Source organism: Sceloporus occidentalis, unplaced genomic scaffold (assembly GCF_023333645.1).
Source record: "Sceloporus occidentalis isolate IW3139 unplaced genomic scaffold, rSceOcc1.0.p SCAF_6, whole genome shotgun sequence".
Lineage (NCBI taxonomy): Eukaryota > Metazoa > Chordata > Lepidosauria > Squamata > Phrynosomatidae > Sceloporus > Sceloporus occidentalis.
Genome location: NW_028316986.1, coordinates 49,591,325 through 49,612,876, shown reverse-complemented (window position 1 = coordinate 49,612,876; position 21,552 = coordinate 49,591,325). Strand labels below are relative to the sequence as shown.

Genomic DNA, 21,552 nt, shown 5'->3' with positions numbered 1-21,552 from the left:
GCATACACACACACACTGTCTGTCTGTCTGTCTGTCTGTCTGTCACAAATAAATTACATATCTTCCCCTGTACTAACATCTTTTTCTCTTATAATCCCTTTATCAACAGTTTATCAATGCTTTCTCACTACTATCTAATCATATCTACTTTTGAATATACTGACACACTGAAACCACCCATACTTAAGCAGTGGAATCAGGATGCTCCGGTTTTGGGTAGCTTTAGCATGTCACAATATCTATTATTTGTAAGTGCTGGACAAAATTCCACACAATAACAGGAACAGATGTATATTTCAGGTTTTCTGAAGGTAGACTTCACAGTATTTTGATAGTCAGTTTGGAATTGGAATAATATCAAAATATAATAATCAATAAAAAAACCCAAAAAGAACTTTTTCCCCCCAAATTTCATTTGGCTCAAACCAACTTGGTTTAAACCAGCCAGCCCTGCAATATAGATCAGATAAACCACAGTTTTGTGGTGAGATACAATGCATCACTATAGCTTATTGAAATCAGAAGTTCAGTTATCAACTTTCAGTGTGGCCATATTGGTAGGAAGAACAGAGTTCACGAATGTCAGGCTTATCATTACCAGTGTTTATCATCCCATCCAAACTATGTCATACCATTTTCATCTATGATGTTCTTTCCTAAAGCATCCTTGAGGCCCCCAAATAATCATACCGCAAAGCTACTTTACCCTTTCTCTTCCTAGGATTCCATTTCTCTCACAGGACTTCTAACCTATGAACCTTGTCCATACTTGTACCTGCTCTCTTGGTTTGCTTCCCTGCATTTCGACTGCATTTTCAGAATATTTTATTTTACTTTTCAATAAATATTTCAGTTCTAACAGATGGGATTTCCTCTTTTGAAGTAGTTTTTCTGAAAAAAAATGATTAAAATTGTGAGTGATTTGCAAGGAACAGAATAAAAGCAGAAATTTTAAATGCCATTTAGCAGCCTACCCTGTCTTATAGCCAGTATAAATATAATATAGATAAATATGGCTGAAAAGGGTTAATAGCTAATAATTCAGAATTGTCAGTAATTCTCACAACATATTGTATATCTGCTTATTTTCAAAAGTATGTTCAATTGTTGTTGATGATGTAGTTTTTAAACAACTATATCAACACCCTACCACACAACATAGCCCTTTCTGTTTCTTGGTTGTATTTAAAAAGATTTTTCCCCATTTTGTCTGCAGATCATGATTGTTAGATAGCACTCCACATCACCATGAACATGGCTCCCCGAAAAAGGAATCGTCATGCTTTGGGGTTTCTTTGCTGCTTTGGGGGCAGTGACCTGCCTGAAATCAATCTTAAGGACAATAACCCTCTGCAGTTCTTGGAGTTTTCTGTGCCAATCCCACCAGCGGAGGAGCTCAATGCCAGATTTTCTGAGCTTGTGGTAAGTTCTTTCTTTTTTCTTTATTTCTTCCCACTTTTTTGTTTTTCCTTTTGATTTCACGCTTTTCATTGTGGCAGGTGGTTCCTATAAAACATAGTTGTGAGAGCATCTATTACTGTGTTTAAAACCTTAAGCAATGCTACTTTTTAGTATCCCGCAGGCCTTCCATGGGCAAAACCTTTACTGGCGAATTCTTTCTAACTGGAGACTCTTTAATTTAAGGAAGTTTGAGGGAATAGATCTTTGTGAATTCTAATATTGGATCAAAAGACCTGATCCATATCTCTAAAAATAAAGTGTAAGTTGACACTCAAGTGTCTGCTACTTCAGTGGACCTCAATCTTTGATGACCTTAGATGTATTGCTCTTGAACTCTCAAAATCCCTAACCAAAATGACCAGTGGTCAGGGATTCTGGGAGTCCTAAACATTCAGAGGACCAAAGGATGAGAGCTATTGAACTAATTTCTATACTTTCCCCACCTGCTGCAGCATAGTTGTTTCAATATAAAAATAAAATTAAAAGTTCACTGAAAGATTTAAAGAAAAAACATATTTGATGCATGTTTATGGATACAGGTTGAGTTGCCCTTATCTGTGTAAATGTTTGGGATCAGAAGGGTTTTGTATTTTGGATTTTCCCCCAGATTTTTGGAATATTTGCATGTACATCATGAGATGTTCTGGAGATGGGATTCAAATTTATACATGAAATTCATATTGTTTTATATAAACTTTATACACATGAAGAAAATTTTCTATGTAATATTTTTAATTTTCTTTGCATGAAACCATGTTTATATACAGTGAACCATCAGAAAGCAAAAGTATTACTGTCTCAGCCACCCATGTGGACAATTTTAGAGTATTTTGGATTTTTGGAATTCTGGATAAGGGATACACAACCTGTGTGTGTGTATCAAGAGGATTTTTTTAAAAGTTGCATGTGTCATTGCAGAAATGTAATGGAACAAGAAGGCAGAAAAGTATGTGAAAGTGATGTGGAGTAGAATCAGGGATGGAAGTTATCTGCTGCAATTTAGTATGAATTAAGATATGAAAGTGGCACAGATCTGCATGAAACATATTTGTGGAGAAATGAACATTTTGCCCCACTTCCCAAGTGATGCTGTACACTTTTTGTTTGTAGTGTTGCTGCAAAATTTTCTATGTAGGGGGAAAACATGTGTGAAACATGTCATGTGTGAGGCATCTCTTGGATGCTATTGTAATCTGAGCTCTGTCCAAATGGGGGAAAAGCTGTGAGTGTTTAGGGCAATGGCACTTTGGAATGGAAACTAGGCTTGTAGGCAGCATAATCTGCCTCCAAGGCCAACATGGCTTGCCCATAGCTGTGGCCACTTCTTTGTATATGTTAAAAGAAAGCAGGCTGCATTTTGTATTGATTAGCCGGGCTGAGTTTTTAATTGAATTAGAAAAGTTCAGTGTGTGAGGGAAAATCAATGACCTGGAAATGTTTGAGGGGGAAAAGCTGTGTGTTTAATACTAGCAACTGTACACTGGAGTTTACTGTAGTGTGAGCATATATTTACAAAATCATTATATACAGAGGAGACTTTTGAGATGCAAGCAGAGAATCCCTACTGAGCCAAATATTTTGCTGGACCCCTTGAAGTATGCCCAGAGGCTACAGTTTGGCCTTTGATATTTGCCATCTGCTTTGTAAAAAGTACAATGAAACGCTGCTGCATTTGACTGCATTTGTATTTATAAAAGTCATGAGCGTATCCCTGTGCTAACCATTGAAATGTGGGTCATTGCCCCTATCTCTCTTTTTTTAAGGGAAAAAACCAATAAAATCAAGTCTTAGCAGTGTGAGAACAGGCAGACGGTCTTGCAGTCAGCCTAGTAAATCTTCATTATCCTTGGATGCTTTACCTGTTTTCTTGGGATGCATTTTGACTACTTCAATTGTAGGATACTCCAGTTGAATATTTTGTTGATTTTATCAGTTTAATCCTTTCCAAATTTCTGGCATGGACTTCTAAACCACCACTGTATGTGATAGAAGATTTTGTTCTTTTTTTATGACCTGGGAAAACTGGTCTTCTTTATCAGATTCTGAGACAGCAACCAGAGTGCCCTCTCTGTATTTAGTTAAAAATGCTAAAAGCTAACATCCCCTAGCAGTGCTTACTAGAAATCAACATTATTTTAGCTGCAGAGCAGAGGCTCCAGTGTTCTGCACAACTGCTCATTCATCTAAACTTATGAGGTTTTTAGAATGGTTTCTTTTATTTTAATCACACGCTGCCTTCCTATGGGCACTTTGGGGGGAAAATACATTATGGGGGGATTAAGCACCCAGATCCCTTCTCTGATTCTATTCATCAGATGTATTGCTGCCTCTTATTTGTCTTGTCTCTTGCCCTCTGACCCTTTGAGAAGTTTTCTTGTGCCATTTCCTCGGGTTTCCTCATTCATCCAGGTATACCTTGTTCTGACCCTCCTGTTACTGTATATGTGATTAATGCCTGATCACAACTACATTTTTTACATGTCCTGATGTCAGATGTCTATTTAACTATAACCTTGGCTAAAAAATATGTTATCACCCCATCTGCCATCTTTGGCTGGTCTGACATCTCCAGTTATGTCTAATAGGAATAGCTTTTGTCCAGTATATTTCATTGAGTTCAAGCATTAAGTTGTAAGTGCTGTGCCTGAGATCTGACTTTGTTAGTTGGGTCACAGAAATCCAACCAGGGAGATTAAATATATTTGCACAATTTTCTTATTTTTGTCATTTTCCATCTCTGCAAGAGTTCTCATCACCAGCATGAAGACCAGACAGAAAATGCATTTCTGTTAGTCAAGTCCGTGTAAGAAATATCTCTGTATACGCTTCTGGCTTTTCTCCCTGTGAACTGTGAAGCAATCTATATACACACAGGAAGCACATAAGGTGATTGGCTGATAGCTGGAAAAGACACGAACAAACCCAAGTGATAATTCTAATTTTTGAAAGTTCATGAAATAAAACAGTAGCTATTATAATTTTGCATGATGGTGCCATTGTGCAATTGTACAGTTTGAAAAAAGTGGTCTTGCAAATATGAAAACTGAAGTGGGCAGGCAATATCTCACCATCTCTCAAAGAGAAAAATTATGTGATTTCTCATTCTGTGCAAGAACAAGACAAGCAAGGATTTGCACTCTCACTTGCAGCACGTTAATAATCATTACCTGTCTGTGTGAGTATTGTTGTCACCCACATGTCTTGAGCCCTCCTTATGAAAGAGCAAATAAATAAATAAAAAGCCAGTTGTGTGGACTCTCCAAATCCTTTACAAGTCACACAGTCTCTCTCTCTACCTTGGAAACTAGGTCTATACTCTGGATGTGAGCTCTTTGAGCTCAATCTTCTCTCTCAATCTTCCCCTTCCCCAGAATTCATGGAACAAAGGAAGAAGGCTTCCCCATAATTTAGATGATGCTGGTATAGATCTGTATCCCATCAGTGGTAAAACTGGCCCAAAGCCATCGTTCCAGTCTGTGTTGGCTACTTCCCCATTTTCTCTTCCCATTTGGCACCATGCACACTGCTTGTAATGAAGTGCTGCTGCCTGCTGCAGTTGGTGGTCTGTGCAACATGTGCCAAGCTGGTTGTGTGCCTGCTGGCACTGTGGGCTATTGTAAGAGCATATGTTTTTCTTTGCACAGATTTATTGACTGAACAGGAAACAGAAGAGAATCTGGAAGAATTCTTAACATTGGCCACAAAACAGAGACAAATCCCCATCTCTTTTCCCCAAATGTTCAAGGTGTCATAAGAGGCCATAATTAGATGGAGTTCACACATTGTTTCTTCCTTGGCTTGTTGAAATATATATGTTTGTGGCAATAATGTGTCTTTTGATATTTTTGATACTGCAAGTTTAACAAACTGGGTTGACAAAGTATTCCCATGGACTGAAGTGTAAAAGCTACCTGTAGCTCTTGAAGATTTGAGCTGTTAAAACAACAACCCTTGTTAGCCAGTAGCCAGAAAATGCAGGAGAATGGCACTGTGGAGAAGATGGATGGCAGAAGGATAGACTTTTTTTAAAGGCTCAGAATTAACAAAGGTTGGCATTATACTGAGTGGCGTTCTGGTATTGCTACTCTCTTCCATTCATGGCTTTGACCTTCCTTTTTTATTTAAAGAGAAGAAAAAATAGAAAAAATAATAAGTGATGGAGTGACATAAATACAGAATTTTTCCTTCATAAATTGGAGTTATGAAGCAACAAAACAGCTAGGAAGTAACTCAGTTTTCCAACCAGTTACCCTGGTTATGTGTTACTTATTAACAGTAATGGTGGCAAGTCACTCTTTTTCGGTAGGATGGGACTTGACTTGTCAGAAAGAGGAGGAATAGTCATATGGGTGGCTACCTTGTGCTGCTACCAGGAAAGACTGCTAATATCTTTTGCATTTTCCTCAGACTTTCTAAGGTGTAATATCTGAATTGACTATGAGGGAGAACCAGAGGGCTTTTCCTTGTATTTTCCAAAGGCATAAGAGGCAATCTTTCAGTAATGAACAGCTTACTGAGTTACCATTTGGTACTGCAGCAACAAGTACATCCCCTATTCAGAGACTGGGTTAACATATGGATCTGGGAGATAACGAGGCAACCTAGTTCTCAAAGGAAGCATTTTTTGTGTTGCTAACAGAGTTTAAATTTTATTTCCAGGACTTTAAAACTCTGTTAGCAACACAAAAAAATGCTTCTTTTGAGAACTAGGTTGCCTCTGTCCTTTGCCAGGTACCCATCCCCTTATTAGACAGAGAACATTGAAATGCACAAAATACGTGATGCAAGCTTCTGAAGTTCCACTGGCTTTTTCATCAGTCAAAGGTGTTAAAAACCATACAGGATAAAAAATAAATAAAAAATATATAACAACAGCCACAGGCCTTCATTATACAAAAAGGTACTTCCTCTGAGATCGAAGATGTCTCTGTTCCTTGTGTGGTCACAACATAACAGTTATTCCAAGTGATGAAAAGCCTGTCAGAACCCAACTTAGAGCAACTAGAAGTAGAACCTTTGATGATCTGCTGTGATAAATTTGCTAGGCAATTTGACAGGGAAAATAACTCTTACTGGCTCAGAAGTTGACGCCACAGTTACTGCAGTATCAAAGGAAGTTTCTTTGGTCCATTCAGTTTCTTGGGAACATTTTCAGTGGATGGGTGTAAATGACTCATTATGTTAAGAAGAGGTGCTGCCACTTTGAAAGAGGCTGTAATGTTAAATCTGTTAAGGAGGACTTCCTTGGACCCAGAGGTATGTGAGAACTGTGATTCCACTGCCAATGTCACCTTATGCTCAAGCAAGTACTGGTTGGGCAGCTTCAGTTATTCTTGGAGGAAAGAGATTATCTGGAGCCATTTAAGTCTAGCTTCAGAGAAGGGCAGGATACCAAAATAGCTTTAGTTGCCCTGCCCTCACCTTCTCCAGGTGAGCAATGCAGGAAGTGCTGACCTGTTGATCCTGCTACATCTCTTAATAGATTTCAGATCCATTGACTGTGGTCTCTTGTAGGGCAAGGTTTACATGATGGAAATAAAGCCTACTGTGTTACAGATGGTCTACTGCTATCTACGAGTCTTAGCTGAGAGAATACCAATGGAAGACTCTAGTTAAGCTCTTGGATGTAATGTTCTTTCTTCCTCATGTTGCTTAATATCTGTATGGAGCTTCTGGATGAGGCTGTTCAGAGTTTGGTGGTTGGGTGCCAAATGTATGCTAATGACACATATCACTACTTCTCATTGCTGGAACCACCTAGGGCTGTGCAGGTGCTGGACTAGTGCCTGGATACTGTAATGGGTTGTGTCAGGTCCAGTAAAGTGATGCTGAATGCTAATAAGATGGAATCTATGTAGATTGGTGGTTCCTGACTACAGTAGCTGGTGCAGTGGTAACTTCCTGGCTGGACTTCTGCCTTTGAAAATGATTTGGAAGAAACAGTTGGTATAACAGGGAGCAACTAGACTGCTGGCAACACCGCACTGAAATTTTTTGACAATATTGTAAAAGAATTGAACTGATTTCCAGGAGCTGGTAACGACATTTAAAGCCCTAAATGGCCTAGGGCCTTGATACCTGAAGGAATTAGTTTCCACATACTTGCCTTAGCACTGAGATGTGCTGGGAGTGGCCTTCCTTTGTGCTGGGAGCAGAACAGTACAGGGAGATACAGGAGAAAATCTCTTGTTATTTCACCCTGATTGTAAAATATCCTACTCTTGTAGACCTAATTGGCATCAACAACAGCTTCATTCTGACACCAAATTAAAACACATTATTTTGGAGTGCAACAATCTTCCCCATATCTTTATAGGTATATAGTATAACTTGTTTAAAATTGTTCAAGTCCAGAAACTCCAACTGGTTAAGAATATCGCAGCCAGACTGGCTACAGGTACATCCATTACATTGATCTTAAGCACTCCACTGGCTGCCAATTAGTTTCCAGGCAAAGAACAAAGTGTTGGTGATTACCTAGAAACCTCTACATGTTTTGGGTCCAGGTTACCTACAGGATCATCTTCTCCCATACAATCCACCTTGTACACCTCTTGGAAATGTTTGCTGCAACTGGCCAGGACTAAACTGGCAATGGTTTCCCAGAGGACTTTTTGTCTTCTGCCCCCAGACTGTGGAATGACCTGCTGGAAGAGATAAGACAGCTGCAAACGGTGACTGCATTTAAAACAGCATTAAAGACATATCTCTTCCAGCAGGCCTATCCAATCAATTTTAAATCATGGCTTTATAATTTGTATATGAACTCTTATGAGTATATTCTAATGATTTTATAGTATTGTATTTTATTGTATTTGTGTGTTTTTAAATTATTATTACTTTTTGTATTTTAACACACTGTTCCCCTCCTCAAGCCTCGAGGAAGGAAAGAAATAAAACATTACAATTATTTTTATTATTTTTATTATTATATAATTAATTATAATTAATAATTAATTATTATATTAATCTCAACCAGATACATTCTTTAAATCAATTTCTGAATGGGAATTCAGCACATATAAATCCTGTTGATTCATTGGGGCTTTTCTAGTTTTTACTAGTAGTGGGATTTAAGCTTTGATTTCCACAACAGATTGCCATCACTTCATTACACTTCGTGGCAGGAGAACTAAGCAGTGGGGGTCAAATTCCGGTGTGGGTGAGGGAAGCCACGCCATAGAGAACCACTGAAGGGTGGGCTTTCCCCTTTCTTACCGTCCTGATTTGATTCTGCACCTGCCTCTCTGTGCTACCCATATCCAGACTGCTTTGATCCATTAAATTGCACATGGTAATTTTTCTGAACAGTTGGAGCAGACAAAAAAATTGCACCAAGATTTTCTGATATTCTGTCATTAACCAATATACATTGCTGATGTTATTGATGCATTATTAATATATACTGGTATATACTGGTATATACAACTGATATATAATTACTTATATAATTATATCTATATCTATCTTTCTGATATATTATTGATACGGTGCACACGCATCATATGCTGGCACACCCTACACGACTTCCAGCATATGCTGGAAGCCACGTCAGAAAAAAGCCTCCCACGCCTCAGAAGGAATAATGGGGCGCACCGTGGGCACGAGCCCCATTACTTCTTATGAGGCTTGAGCTTACACATTTTTCTCTTACGCAAGGGGGGGGGGCAGAATGGATCCCCTATGTAAGAGAAGGACCCAGTGTATTTGTGACCCAGCCTGATATTACCCCCCCCCCTTTTTTTTTTTCACTGAACATATTTTTGCCTGATACTTTTTCTGACAATTTTGGTTAATTTCCCAGCTGACCCATCTATAATGTAAAATTGACCCCTTGGCACCTTCTTCCATGTAGATTGTTCATTCCAAAATCTACAAGATGGGAGTTTTGTAATAACCTAGGACAGGGAAATCAAACAAGGGAGCTGCAGTCTGAAAGATGAGAGTCCATACATGATCCAGTGAAGATAATGATTAGCCAAATTTTGGAGTATTTTAGAGAGAAAACAGAGCAGCGTCCCTTTCTTTTGGTCAGATTAAATTAGTTTTTCGTTATTTCTGTGTTCTTTCAGCTTCCCAGTTGCTGGCAAACATGATTTTCTGTTATTTCTTTCCAAAAGCTATAGCTTTTTGTAGGATGATGCTTTGTAGATAAAGCTTGCTCAGGCAAAGCTGTTAGTTTTTCTAGTTCTTAATAATGTCACAGTGAACATTAATTTTAATGGATTTGCCCGTGAGTAGTATGTAATATACACAAAGACATAAATGAAGACCAATCCCTGTCTTCTGTTAATGGTTTTTGCATCATTAAAACATTCCATGGTTCATGTAAGATCTGTACGAACAATTTATGAGGTATTTATTGGGCAATTCTCATAGTATCCCAGAAACCAGTGATTTTTCCTAACACAAGATGAATTAGGCATTTAATTAGTTGGAAATGATTTGTCCCCATGACAATAGCCTCATGTGACTGATTGATGGGAGAGGGAAAAAGAGAGGGGGGATGGTATTTTTGTTATCTCCATTTAATCAATTAATCACCCTTGTTTGCTGTCGAACAATGAACTGACTTCCTCTAATTGTTGAGCAAATTGCACTGAGAAAAAGTAGACATCTGGCCAAAAGCCAGTGATTTGTTACCTAAAGCAGAATTCACTAATTGAAGAGTGGGAGTTACTGCCCTGCCCAATTGCATAGCTACCCTGTCCTTAATTTCTCACACAGCATTGTGATTGTTACAAATGGATCTTGAGCTTTCCCTAATGCAGAGATCTCTCTTTAATGTAGAGGCTGCAGTCATGTAGCCGTCCAGATGTTGAACTATCAAATATCAGCAGCCTTAGCCACCATAGTGAGAACTGAAGATTTGCAAAGAGTTGCAGTCCAACTGTTTCTGGAAGGCCTCCTTGTTTCCACCATCGTTGTAATGCAAAGCTGAATCTGGGTGGAATTTTGTGGTAGTTGGTAGAATCACTGAGTATGTTATCCTTGACTGACTGGAGTACCTTTTTATTCTACCTGCCGCTATTGGGGACCACTTGGCCATGTATGAAAATCATGGAACTCCAGACTGTGAAAAAGAGAGAGAGGAATGAGTTGAAACCCCAATTAGATGCAGAATTGTTCAAGGAAAGGGTCTGCCTATCTTTAATTGGGACAATTTTAACTCTTTGGATCAGGTGTTAATATTTCCAAGCACCTGTGTTTCCAATCATTGTTCCATCCTTACAAGAGTATGGATGATTTGGGATGAAAGTTGGGAGATGTCTGTGGAATTGGAGTCAGGCTCTGTAATGGTCACCCATTAATGGCTGCTGCAAAAGCTGCATAATTAATTAAACAGTAGATTGTTTTATAATCGAACTATCCCCTCTTTTTGTGGCTCATGTCACCAGTCTGGCAGGCTCCTGGACAGAGAGAGGGGAAACCCCTGTGTCTGGATCATAAGTTGAAAGGGAAACAAGGACAAGTGTCATCAAAGGAACAAACTCAGTAGAGGACAGTCAGGTGGCTATCATTATGCAACTGACCATATTTATGAAGAAATAAATCCTATTGATTTCAGTGAGGACTGTTATTCAATTTATTTATAACCCTATCTTTCCACCAAACTTGGCTTACAAGTTCAAATAAATACAATATAGTTAAAACATATGAGAGATCAACAAAATATATTCTTGTAAAGAGTGTTGCAGCCTTTAATACTGTGAGAAGGCTACAGGAGGCTTGGGAATATTTGGACTTTTCACAATATAGTTTATATTTTAGGTCAGTTATATGAAACTATTGTATCACGTGTGAGACTTTTGAGCAGAAAACTAGCATCTGGTGCCAGGATGTCAACTGACAAATCTAGCCATGCTGTGTTGCAACAGGGATGCCACGTGTAGATTGGCTCTCTTAATTCACTTTCAATAATTCTCATTAGCAGGGCTCTTGTCATCCCTCCAGCGCTTTTACATAACATCGTTAGAGAGAATTAAAGGCTCTGTCCTGCGGTCAAGAGTTTTGCTCGGCAAAGTCATTTGGATAAATAGGATGCATGGAACGGGGATGGAGCTGCCGAGGAAGTGAGAGGGTGACACCAACGCCCTGTCCTGGAAATGCAGCTTTCTTATGGCACAGGGCCCTCACTCAGGCACAGCAATTTTATTTTCTCCCTGAGCCTTTCCTGGCTCAGGTTCAATGGCATGAGGCCCGCTGACATTTGTTTTGAGCAGGAAGTGATCAGAGAGGTGTGTGCCTGGCTATGTTCTTTGGCTGGAACCAAAGTGCAAATGGCTGGAGCCTTTTTTCCTCCTGATCTCATTAGCATTAGAGAGCTGAACAGCAAAGGGTTGATGAAGAGGAAAAGCGTCTGGGTGGGGAAGCCGGAAAAGTAGCAGCTATTTCCTAATAACCTTTCCCACACCTAGTTTCCCTGATAGGGTCTCATCTGAAGGGTTTTGGCTTTCAAAAACAAAGACAGAGGAGAGGAGGGGTGAAGGGAAATGAGGGGAGGAGAAGGGGGGAACTGAGGAAAGAAGAACACTGAAAGGGGATTTCTGCTGAACCAGCAGATGTTGTTCCCTTATATTATTGTCCAGAGGCTCTTCTTGGGTCAGGCAGCCTAAGCTGTGTTCCATGCTGTGCAAACCCAGTAGCATGTTCTGCTCCACTGAGTTGACAAGAAGCTTGCAAAAGGCAAGGGACATGTTGTGGCTGTACAAAACGTTGGAAAGGTCCTCCTCCTGGCTTTGGGGGCTTGTTAATGGAATCTGAACTAGAGCGTAACCTTCCAATAAATGCCAGCAATTCAGGTTCATTACAGCAAGGTTCTTTGCTTCTTCATCTCTGAACACAGGGATTCATGTCTGTTCCAAAGCTTTGATTGTGGGAGTTGCTTAGACATTTTGGAAGTCTGGATTTTGGTGAATTTAGAGCTGTTTGGGGTATTTCAGAACAGGGTGTTTCAGAGGCATCCTCAGTATACCATGGGACTTAGCTCTCTGCCTGTGAGTTTGCTGCTGCACAACACATATTGATAGGCAACATGTGTATATTGTATATTTGTTTTCAAGTTATTGGAAAGGCACTACTCCCTCCCACCCCCAAGGGTGTCTTCTTTCAATGGTAGTGGTAGTGGTGATATTGTTTTCATATTCCTATTTTGATCAAAAGGCTTCCAAAGTCCATGCAACAATTAGAAATATAGAAGATAAAAGGAGGAAAAAACCAATTTTGAATATGTCACAATAAAATAACTGCTTCTTAATGTTATTTGCATTCTACACTTTTTAAGGGCCATACTCCTTGCAAAGTTGTTTACATTAAAGGAGCTGTTAAATACAACACAACAATAGGGCTGCATCTACACTGCAGAACCAATGGAGTTTGACACTGCTTGAACTGCCATGTCTCACTGCTGTGGAATTCTGGGATTTATAGTTTTGTGAAATAGTTAGCCTCATTTGTCAGAGAGCTCTGGTGCCATAACCAACTACAAATCCGCAAATTCAATAGTATGGAAATATGACAGCTAGAGCAGTGTCAAACTGCATTAATTCTGCAACGTGGCAGCAGCCATACACAGTGGTTTTGCACATGTTCCATTTGTGGGTTATTCAAAATGGAAAAAAAAGTATTTAAAAAGAACAGATATTTACTCTCATTTAATGGATGGTAGAAACTGATAGAATGTCAGTAGAACATTACAAAGCCTAGGAGCTATCACAGAGAAGGCCCTAGTTTTTTATCTTCTTGAAAGATAGGAGTCTGTATCACTAATCTCCATGAAAAGAGCTCCACTCCCCAATTTGCAGCAGCTATGAAAAAAAAAGGCAGATTCTGTATTAGAAAACATTAGGAAATTTGTCTGTACAAAGAAAGATGAGATATACATGAAATAAAATCAATAAATCAATAAAATTAAACTGCCAAAATTTTATTGCCTTTCTAAAGGCTTGAAGTGTAGCTGAACAGGTCTGATGGTTGTGTCTCAAAAAGACTATTGCTGAGATGGAGCGGGTGCAGAAGAGGGCAGCTAAAATGTTTAAGGAGTTGGAAGAATTTTCCTGTATAAGGAAGGGCTGCAGTATTTGATGCTATGCTGTTTAGAAAAAAGATAAGTATGGGAGGGAACATAAAATTGTGGCTGGTACATGAAATGTATAGAGACATTTCCCCCATCACTGATGAAACCGAATGTTGTGGAATTCAGAAAAAAACCAAGAAGCCACTTCAAAGAATATACAGTTAAACTGTAGGATTTGCTCGTACAAATTATGGACACAGCCACCAATTTAAAAAGGCTTTAAAAGGGGTTTAGAGAAGATCGTGGAACATAAGGCTAACTGCTAGTTGTGATGGCAATATACTTTACTTCAAGGACAAGGACAGTTGATTAAAATTGTACAGAAACTAGATGGTAACTTTACAAATAAAATGAAGCTGTGAGAACCAGCATGGTGTAGTGGTTTGAACATTGGACTATGACTCTGGAGAGCAAGATTTGAATCTCCACTTGGCTACAGAAACCCACTTTTGACCTTCGGCAAGACACACGCTCTCAACCTCAGAAGGTCACAGTGGCAAACATTTCTGAAGTAAGTTGCCAAGAAAACCCCATGACAGGCTTGCCTTAGGATTACCATAGGTTGGACATGACTTGAAGACACACACCACCAACAACAAAACCATATAAATAGACTAGAAAATGTACACACAAGGACTGCTTATTATCTCAATCATTTTTATATATCGCTACAACCACTTTAGAGGTATTTATGATAGTAGGTGCATCCCAAACATATTTTCCTTCACTTTATGTGGAGGAATGTGTCCTCCCAAGTAACATCACCATGGTGATTAAATAAGTATATAGCCAGCTTGCCTATTGCATGTCTAGTAGATATAAGCTGTATATATATTCTTTCTACACATCCTGGGGCTTCAGACCTACAATGGGATAAGAGCAGTCAGTCTGAGCAGGCTAGATGAGGTCAAATCACCACCATTGCTTGATCACCAGGTCTTTTAAAACAGATCAGGACTTTGGGGATGATTTGGTGTTCTTCTTCTCTACTACAGCTATGGAAGGCTCTTGTCACTCAAGATTGGAAGCCTTATGAAGTCTTTATGATACTTGGTGAGGCCTGTAGTTGTAGTTGATTCTGCTTCACTAGAGGGGCTGACTGTTCCATAAAGTCCCCTTCTCTAATACTGTATTTTTTGGTTACTACAACTCTGGGAAGATAAAGGCACTGTTGATAGCCTGTCTTCAGAGTTTGAGAATGGTAGCAGAGACATGTACTTTGGTAAGGTGGTGTGGGAGAAAATACTGAATGCTCTCTGTTCAGAGCATCCCCCTCTTCTGAGTCTCTTCCTTAAGAGTACTGTGGGCTCCTGGAGCTTGCATGAGGAAGTAGGTTCAAGTCTACAAAAGTTCATGCTACTAGCTTCTTTCTTTCAATTAGTCTCAAAGGTGCTACAAGATCCCTTTGCATATGATTTTCCAGACTAGTACAGCAATATCTTTGAATACTATACAGTACTGAAGGAAAATGATATAGGATACCTATTAAGTGACATGTTTAGACTAATTGCAAGTATATTATTTGGAGTGTGGGCTCACCACCTACTTGTTAGTGGATAAAACACTATAATGTGTGGCCCTAATTCTCAGTACAGCATGTGTGCCCTAACTGCGGGCTTATCATCTGCAGATCTGAGCTTCCGCGGATGTCAAGCCCCACTGAATTTAATGGCCGCACGTCACGTGGTCCCAACAGAGTGATTGTGTGTATGCGTGTGTGCTGCCGTTGAAAGCTGTAAGACTTGAGGCCCAGTGGTTTTTTCCATCCACGTACATGTGTGTGTGTGTGTGTGTGTGTGTGTTGGGAATAGAACCCTTGCTGATAAAAAGGGGCCACTGTACTTCAGTTATGCCACATAAGTTGTCATTCATGTCATAAAATGAACGCTTTGGTGCATTCATTGCAGCTGGATGCATATGGAGTGTAAAGACATTTTTTGTAATGTTCCTGGACCTGTTACTAACACAAGAATGCATCTGCCATTGCCAGGCAACATAAATAGTTTGTTTTCTATGTGGCCTTACTCAGTTAACATGTTAACACCATAACAGTTATGCTGTATTGGATCTTATTTTGGAATAGCGCACAGTGCAAGGTTGATAATCTTTTTCTTTATATCCCCTTATTTCTGTTCTTTTTCCAAGGCCATGGAGGACAGCACTTGGTTTAGTCTACGTTCATTAACCCCAAGGCTGCTATAAATCACAAGACTGAGAGGTTTTTTTTTAAAGAGGAGTCTTTGTGATCCTGCTGGCAGTGTGGTAGAAGGCTGGGGGAGAGGCATATCTCAAAAATGTTGAAAAATTCAAGGCAATCTCTACAGACCAGCAGTGTGCTGGCTCCATTAGAAATTTTTTAGTGATCTATTTTCTTAATTTACATTATGATAAATAGTTTTTTAATGTAAGGTTTTTTATTAGGTATTGATATTGTTCGCCACAGTCTCTCCCCCCCCCCCCCGCCTTACCTCTCCCAGTGATCTTACATACAAAACCCAAACAATGGTTAATTCTGTAAACATAAGTAATTCACATTTGTTTACATGCACACAGAGACAAGAAACATTGATGCAAGAGGTACACACATAAACTAGGTAATCAGATTGTAGGAGATGGGGTAGGAGAAGTAATAGTAAATGTAGAGTATTTGGAGTGCTCAATTGCATTAGATTATTCTAAAGTAAAATCATTCTGAAATGTTGAATCATATAGTTAAATATTTTTCATTTGCCACTTTTGTACCAAATGCTATTTTGTGTTTTGTGTTTAGCTTCTGTAAGTGTTACATCTTCAGTGTATCTTCCATAAATTTTCTAGGTGTTTAGTGGTTTTGTGCTTGGGTCCCTTCTGGGAGAAAGGCGGCATACAAATTAAATAAATAAATAAATAGAAGTTAATTCATTGGTTTGTGTTCTAGTCTCTGAGACAGCAGAAAATGAGTTTGCTCCATCTTCTACTTGCCATTCATTCAGATATTCAAAAATGGCTATTGTGTCACCTCTCAATCTTTTCTTCTTTGAGCTAAAGATAGTGCCCAATAGTTTGGCTGACGTACTAGAGGAAATTTTCTCTTCAGGGCAGCATGTTGTTAAAATGCTGAATGGGCTGCATATGTAAAGTTTGTGTGTATTCCTTTTAAAATATTTGGCAACTGGGAAGGGATCGGGCTATTGCTTTCCAGCCCATCTAGCCTATTGCTTGTTGATCTTTAGCCATATGTGAGTACATATATTCAAAGATCAGGGTATTTGTGGAGTGATCCCTGCATTTCCTCTGCTTCACTCTTAGGAGGAAGGTTATGTGTGCTTACTTCATTATATTGTGTACAAAGGAGCAGTATCTGAATAAAAGATAAATCAACATTTGTTTGCCGTGAAGGTGGAGCAGAGACCATTGTATAAATACAAGGGGAAAGTTTTCCACAAAGATTCTTTACTCTCTCCATGTTTGACCGACATATCAAATAACTGGTGGTGTTCCTTACTATTGGTTCCTCTTATATTTTCTGGATTTTCTTATTTTATATAAAATCTCTTCTCCCTGTGGCTGCTTCTGTGATGGAAAAATGAGAAGGGAGAGAGAGGAACCATCAGTTCTAGATGTTTGAGGGGATGGATTAAGCTGTGGTCATAGCTGACATACATAGTTGCAATGCGTGTGTGACCAAATGCCAGTGAGGACGACTTTCAAGCATAATCAAAACTTTACCATCATACTGCCTGGAAATATTTATACAAAAAATGATAATATTTGTGTTGCTGTTTTTCATCTTGGAGTTGGTTCTTGCAACTCTCTCTCATATTCTCAACCTGTGCTGCGTATTTGTCAGGTTTCTATAGGCTGTGAAAATAAAGTGCCTTCTAACCAGCATGTGCAAAAGAACAGTTGAATCTGTCAGATTTTAAAGTTGGTCACAGCAACCCTACAGATACCCTACAGATACTCTACTGGGTTAGGTTTATTATTCCTTACAGATTTAATTATTATGCAGATTATTCCTACACAGGAAGCAATGTGCCCCAGTGTGTTCTGATATGTTCTCAGTCTGCCTCTCCCCATGGGTTGACTTGCATGATACAGCCAAAATAATGCTATTCCATGTGGCAGTTGATGTTTGGAAATGCTCATTTTTTACTCTTTTAAAATTGAATTTTAGGATTGTTTTAAGGAACTGATTGTTTTAATGCATTTATTAAAAAAAAACTAATCTATGTATTATTTTAATTGTTTTTATTTGTTCATCTCTTTAAGAGCCTTTTCTGGGCTGGGATACAATACAGAAATACTATAAATAAATAAATACTTCTTGATGTGACCAAATCACTGTGTTGACTTTTATTGCAGATACATTTTGTGTGCATTCTCACATGGCAAAAGTTTGCATTTGGCATGATGAACTTCTCTGGAGGGAAATGAATGTGACAAAATAGGTAATTAATTGGATTCTTCCTGCAACTAAATAATAATTTCTTGGAAAATTCTCAATGCAGGCTAAATGACAACACAGCTTTTTGAGTTTACTTTTTTAAAAAACAAAATCAGACGGAACTGCAAGCTGAAACCAGTTGAGTTTGAGACAAGCTATAAAAGTGTGTATGTTGGTACAGAAACCCCTGGGTAAAGCAACCACCTAAGCTCCAGAAAATGATCCTGCAATTATAAAAACCATTCATTAAAAGTAGAATAACTGGTCCTGTAAGTAGCTTCTTATAGCAAGACCTCTGTCAAAATCCCCTATAAATAGTAAAACCTAGACGCAAGCAGGAACACCCGACTGACCTAAACACAACATGTGTTACTATTCTTAAAGTGGAATGAAAAACATACATAAGAAAAATACTTCCCCAAAGCACCCACTCCTCAATTTTGCAAGGGTTTGAAACAGAATTATGGCTGAGGAGGGAAGAATCACAACAATGTGGCTAAAATTAGAATATTGGGTGTGTTAGGATTCTGAGCATCATACTTGGAGCAGCAGAGGGTAAAAATATATGCAAAAGAAACCTATTCTGAAGTTTATTTCTGAAGCAAAACAAAAGGCATAGGCTACAAGCTTGTGAAAAACTGTCTTGTACTTCCTTAAGATGATGGACAGGTGGTATCTGACCCCAGTAAGGTTATCCAAAAACTATGAAGTTGCAAAGAATATTTGCTGGAACTGCAAAACACATGAATGATCCTTCTATCAAATGTGGTGGTTATGTATAAGGCTGGGAAATTTTGGAAATAGATACAGTTGTCAGTGCAAAAAGTGTATAAAACTAAGAGGTGATACAGACAGGCACCTCCATGACACCTGTTTTTGCCCCTCGTCAGTGCCGTGCCAATCCCACAGCACGGTACTGATGCGCCCCCTAAAAAGAAGCCTCATAGAGCGACTTCTTTTTAGAAGTGCCATAATGGCACTTGTGCACACTGACGTCACTGCTTCCATTTGGGCACCCCCTGTGGGCGGGGCTCTGGCATCATGGCGCACAGGCTCTGCTGGAAGAGCTGGGCGCATAGGGACACCCAGCCCTCTGGAGCCCTAAAATCACACCATGATGGCGCTTTTGGCCGTCTGTATCAGGCCTAAAATTAATCTAGTGCCAGAATTATTTTTACTGGGGATGCCAAATGTGCAGGTCAGAGAACTGAATGACAAATCCTACATTTTATGATTTTGGCTGCCAGAATGTTGTATAATACTGGAAGAATACAAAGATTCCATCTAAAACTAACTGATACTGAGGATTATAGAAATGGCTGGAATAGATAAATTGTTTATTTTGATGAAAGATAAGGCACAGATTAATTTTTTGTCTGAAAATTGGGACCAATTTATAACTTTTCTAAGGAGGAAAAAAGAGATAAATATGTTTGTGGGATTTCAGTACTGAGCTGTATTCATTCGGATTGAATTAGCAGATGTTTAAGCACAGAAGAAGAGAAAAATGAACAAGTACATGGTTGCTATATATACTTATGTATTTAACTTGGAGAGTGAGAGGTCAGTTTTGTCTGAAATTGTAATGAGGAGTGGGGGAACAGTGTTTTTGTTTGTGTTGGTATTGTTTGATATTTGTGGTCAATTTGCCTCTTCTGTGTGTGATGTGTGTGCAGATACGTGTGTATGTTTTGTTAAGATTAAATTTAAAAACCTGTCTTGTAAACAAATCTTTTTGAAGCTAATGGGAGTTGCACGGCTGCACTATTGGACAGCTCCTATTTCTTTCAAAGAGCCTGAGCTCTTTGAGGAGAAAAGTTGCTTTACCTCTGGGATTTCCCAATTCTCAGAGAGAGTGCACTGACTGCACCACCAGCTCCCATCACAGGCTCAACACCCACAGGCAGTGTGCACACTCCCCTTCTTCTGCCAGGATGGACCAGCCAAAATGGGGCATTCGCAGATACAAGCTGCTGTTCCATGCCATTATTTTTTCTCTGCCCCAAAAATGTGTGCACATGTGTAAGGATGTGCCACCAGGAGCCAGCAATGATTCCCCTTGTTCTGCCCATCAGCCAGCCCAATCAATGCCCTGCACAACTAACTATACAACTGACCACTTGATTGCACAAGCAATTGACCACCCATATGCCACATCAATGCACCCAATAACACATTGCTGCAGCATGATCATGGTGCCCCCCCATACATGCTTGCTTTTTGCCCTTCCCCCATGGCCCCTGTTGGACTGGTAAGTTTATTAATGTTAAGATTAAATCCATTATATTATTGACGACACCCTCTGTTAGTCACCATTTCACTTCATGGGGTGTGCAATGTGTCAGTGGTGCAAGAAGTTGATGGTGCAGCTCACCAGCTATGTATATGCAATCGCTTTGTGGGTGGGTAACAAAAAAAAAATTCTGCACCATCCCCTACTCGGTCTCTGCACTAGCACATAGTCTATATACCTATGTGATAGTTTGCACTTTCTGGCATGAACTGGAGTAAACTGGGGGTTATTTTGCTCTGATTTTTAGCCCAGGGTCACAGCTTCATCCCAGATTCTTCCTGTGTTGGTTATGGGTGTCATTTAAGCAGGTGGTTTGAAACACAGGCTGAAACTGTATTTAATTGTCCATGGCGGGTTACAAACCGCCAAAAAATACATATGGAATACGTATTAGGGTTAGGAAGGGGTGGTGCTTCCGCACCCCCTTAACCCTAGTATGTATTCCATACGTACAACATGGTGGTGCCCCTTCCACATGGGGGCTGCCATGTTTACATATCGGACGCTGTGCGTCCGCATGTGTCGCGGCGTCTATGACGTCGCGAGTCTGCCCCTGGCGCCTCGCGACATCATAGAGGCGCCGCTTAAAGAAGCTCCATTTTGGAGCTTCTTTTTTGCTCCGCAAGGGAGCCGCACGGTGTGGCTGCGGCGGCTCCCTTACGGAAAAAACGGCGGCGGTGGCAGACCGCCTCAAAGCAGCGGTCTATAACCCGCCCATGTTTGTATAGTAGAACATCCTGCTAGATCATGACTATGATGAGTAGCCAAGCACTGATCAGTTCCTCATTCTGTTGTGTGCTGAGTGGAGATATGCATTCAAGATTACTGTTGACTACATATGGCAGACTGTTGAAAACCATTCTTGGTTCTTAGCAATCAGGACTTAAAATGATAAAGCAGACTACCCCAACTCAAACTCATCCAGGTTGTTTTTGACTACAGCTTCAGTATCCATAAGTTGACTGGCCATGCTGGCTACAGCCAATAGCAATTGTAGTCCAAAACTTAAGGAAATTATTATTCCTTAATAATTAGGTAAGGCTGTTAAAGTATAGATCAAGGGTTGGAATAGTAAAACCTACAGGCCAGGAAAGTAGGAGCTTTTATATAGCCACCTAGGCCTCCAGCTGAAAGGATATTTATCTTAAAATACAAGCATGGTTTTGATTTAAATGAAAATGGTTTTATAAAAAAGCAAAGTCACTTTATCCTGTACCAGAAATGGCATTCTTGCCACTTTGCTTTTTTTTAACAATTTTAATTTAAAGCAAAATCTTTTGTTGTGGTGAAGGCACA

At 39.5% G+C, this 21,552-nt stretch overlaps 1 protein-coding gene across 2 annotated transcripts in view; it reads left to right on the top strand.

The window, feature by feature from the left end:
- The window catches only part of DAAM2 (dishevelled associated activator of morphogenesis 2), a 306,075-nt gene that overhangs the window by 126,599 nt on the left and 157,924 nt on the right, over positions 1-21,552 (top strand). For both annotated transcript variants that reach the window (XM_089529577.1, XM_089529576.1), the window contains exon 2: positions 1,217-1,422. In XM_089529577.1, coding sequence (XP_089385703.1) covers positions 1,249-1,422 — 174 coding nt within the window. In that variant the 5' untranslated portion in view covers positions 1,217-1,248. The remainder of the gene's footprint in view (positions 1-1,216; positions 1,423-21,552) is intronic.